Here is a 3,156-nt window from a genome sequence, read left to right as displayed (position 1 = left end):
TAAAGAAACCACTATGCCATTCTCTACATTCTTTCGAAAATAACGATCGATATCTATATATTTGTAGAAAGAAAAGAAGAAAGGGGATATCGACAGGGCCGAAGGAACCGAACAGTCCTCTCTCTTCGGGATCACGAGGAGGGCCTCGCCCGATGATGATATGATTGCCCCTCGAGAAAATTGCCAACGCGGCTGGCTCGGCCTTAGCTGTTCATGATCGTAGACCTCCTGGAGTAGCCACGCCTCGTCACCGTTTCGCCCTGCGCCTCGCACTCCCGCTTCACTCGGTCGATTATGTCCGCTACCAGCTTCTCCTCTTTTTCCCGCTGTAACTCCCAATCTGGACCTCTGCAAGTCTATAGCAGAACATTACCAAAATCGAATAGAAAGATGTTGAATATTAATAAATAATTTAGAATTAGATGTTATTTTAAAGAAGATAATATTATAGATATTGTGAGAATACTTACATCGGTGGAAGTCTTGCGTGATTTCTTGTTAGTGGGTTCCTCGCGGTTCTCATCGTTCTCGTTGTCTGAATGCCGGGAACTTAAATGGCCGATATAGCCTTTACGGGATTTAAAGTACGTGTTGCAGCTATGGCACTTGAAGAGCGGTGCCGGCTGAGCCACCTGGGTCGACACGTGTAGCTTGTACTTGTGCCTGTACCAGCGGGTTCGTGACGGAAGCACCTCACCGCACCACTTGCAGACTACGGAACCGTCGTTTTGAATGAGGTATTCCAGCAGCTTGGAAAATAATATTTATTAATATTTATTAATATTTTTTATCTCCTCATATCCTTTCCATCCTTTCTCACTATTCTACACTCAACTTTCGGAATTATCGTAATGATATCGATGAATATACAATATCAAAATTAATTGAATTGTCTTATTAATTATAAATTATTCGCTGTGCTACAAATTCAGTAGAACGATTTTCAAAATTTGTCATCAAAGTTAAAATCATATTGGAAACAACCAACCTGTTTCCTAATTTCCGGTTCATTATCGCTTGCTTCCGATTTTGGTAACAGAAGATCGTTTTGATCCTCTTCTGTGCGATTCGTCAGGAAATGGACACCGCTATCCTTCTCGGTCTTGATGAAAGTGCCCGCACTGCTGATATCTTCTTTATCATCACCACCGTGTGTCGCCGAGGACGAGGCCGATGAGGCCGGCGCGGCGGGCGATGATGGCGACGACGAGCTGCAGACTTCGAAGGTGATGTCGTTTGGTAGTTGCGACGGCAGTTGATCTGCCGATCGCACATGCAACGAAAAAAAAGTAGATAGCTTAAGTTCGAAATTATTACGGTCTCAATGAACGAAGAGCTGATCGCGTCAACAGATTGGAGAACATAAATTTTTTTATCTGCGAGACCTGTTCAAAGAAAAAAATTTCGCCTTGAATAGTTAATTTAACTGCATTCACTTATCGACATTAAATTATTAAGACCCGATTTCACAATATATGATTACCTAAAAATTAAAGATCATGAATGAATTTCATTGATGAATCTATTGATAACTTTTAATCTTTAGATAACCATATATTGTGAAAATGGACTTAAGAAAATTTTTGAATATTTAGGATTAAATATTTAGATACTTAGAGGCATGACTTCAAGGTATCAGCAAAATTGACCAATACTAAGTGCATTATATGGAATCTTTCCTTAAGAATTATTTTAAATGATCTCTCCTATTCTTAATTTTAATGACCTCATATTTAATACATTTTCATATTTAAATTGAAATATATTTTTAAGTAAATAGGTGTGTGTGTGTGTGTGTTGTGTGTGTGTGTGTGTGTGTGAAGTTGTCAAACTTTAATTAATTAATGTAATCTTTTCAATTACTTACACAATTTACACCTTAAAAGACTTACAAGATATTCTTCTTGAATACAGAGATCCAAGAAAAGTAAATATCACGATATTTGGGGTATCTCGTACATGAGGATGTAAAATCTGCGCGAGGAATTGTGTTTGCAGTGGAGGATGATAGAAGAGACAAACTCCGCTAGACTATTGCAATGTATATCACAAAAAGTTACAAAGAGAGAAACTACAATTAGATAAAAACAAATAAAAATAATAATAATCGCGTTATTAGATTGCATTATCGTTCTTTTCGTCACCAGGCACCAGAGATATACGTAAAGGTACATCCAAGAGACGTACATAATCGTAGGACAGGCATGCGTCCACGATATACGACGATAATGTGCGAACGTGCAACTTGCATATTTATTATTGTTATTCAATGCGTATATATGTATACGCATAAAGCATGTACATATATACGTGTATATATGCATTAAATGTATAAACATATATTATTTAAACGCGTCTTGGAGGGTGCTTTCGGACGTGCGGTATAACGTAATATAACGTAATATATTTTCACATATATATATATATATATATATATATATATATATAATATAATATATAATATATTTTCTTTTTCTTCATTCGCAACATATGTATCTGTATTTTTGTGCAAACTATCCTCGAAATCCGCGCGATCTCCTCCGTCTCCTCTATTGCCGACATGTAATTATATTATATATTGTACATAATAATAATAATCTAACTTTTCCGATAGATTATCCCGACACTATCAAAACATGTGTATTTAAAAACATAAAATTTATTGAAAACTAACGAATTAATTTAATCAAATGGTATGCAAATTTATTTTTAAATTAATGTTTTTTGGAATTTAGAACCTCAATTAAATGATCGCAGGATTCATCGCATCTTGTTAGAAATCTTTTTATGACTGCAAACAATTGAATAGATCTTGTAGGAGAAAATTCTGCGAATACCAACAAAAAAATTAATACAGATCTCGATCTCGAAAAAATCTTGAAAAAGGCGCGATAAATAACGCGTATTGCAATGTAAAAGTGCATATTATTTTTATTAATCCGTTTTATTATCGTTACTAAAAGATACGCTTTTCTCTCTTCGCCTTTTCCGGAGGCTGATTAATTGCAATCGATCAATTATGATCAATTGCAAATTCTACCGAAGAGTAAAATTTGTACACAGCTCGGTAAATATTCTTTTCCTCTTCTTTTGGAAAATTTTAGAAAAACGGAAGAAGCGCAATACAATTGGCGCTTAAACTCTCTCTCTCTCTCT

At 35.7% G+C, this 3,156-nt stretch overlaps 1 protein-coding gene across 1 annotated transcript in view; it reads right to left on the bottom strand.

Moving 5' to 3' along the window:
* Positions 1-203: 203 nt before the first annotated feature.
* LOC105619165 overlaps positions 204-3,156 on the bottom strand; it is a 5,834-nt gene continuing 2,881 nt past the window's right edge. The window contains exons 2-4 of the mRNA XM_012200695.1: positions 989-1,260; positions 471-758; positions 204-356 (exon numbers count right to left, since the gene is read on the bottom strand). Of these exons, the coding sequence (XP_012056085.1) occupies positions 204-356; positions 471-758; positions 989-1,260 (713 nt within the window). The remainder of the gene's footprint in view (positions 357-470; positions 759-988; positions 1,261-3,156) is intronic.

This window comes from Atta cephalotes, assembly GCF_000143395.1.
Source record: "Atta cephalotes unplaced genomic scaffold scaffold00019, whole genome shotgun sequence".
Classification (NCBI taxonomy): domain Eukaryota; kingdom Metazoa; phylum Arthropoda; class Insecta; order Hymenoptera; family Formicidae; genus Atta; species Atta cephalotes.
The sequence above is the reverse complement of the archived record's forward strand: the minus strand, read 5'-3'. Positions and strand labels throughout refer to the sequence as shown.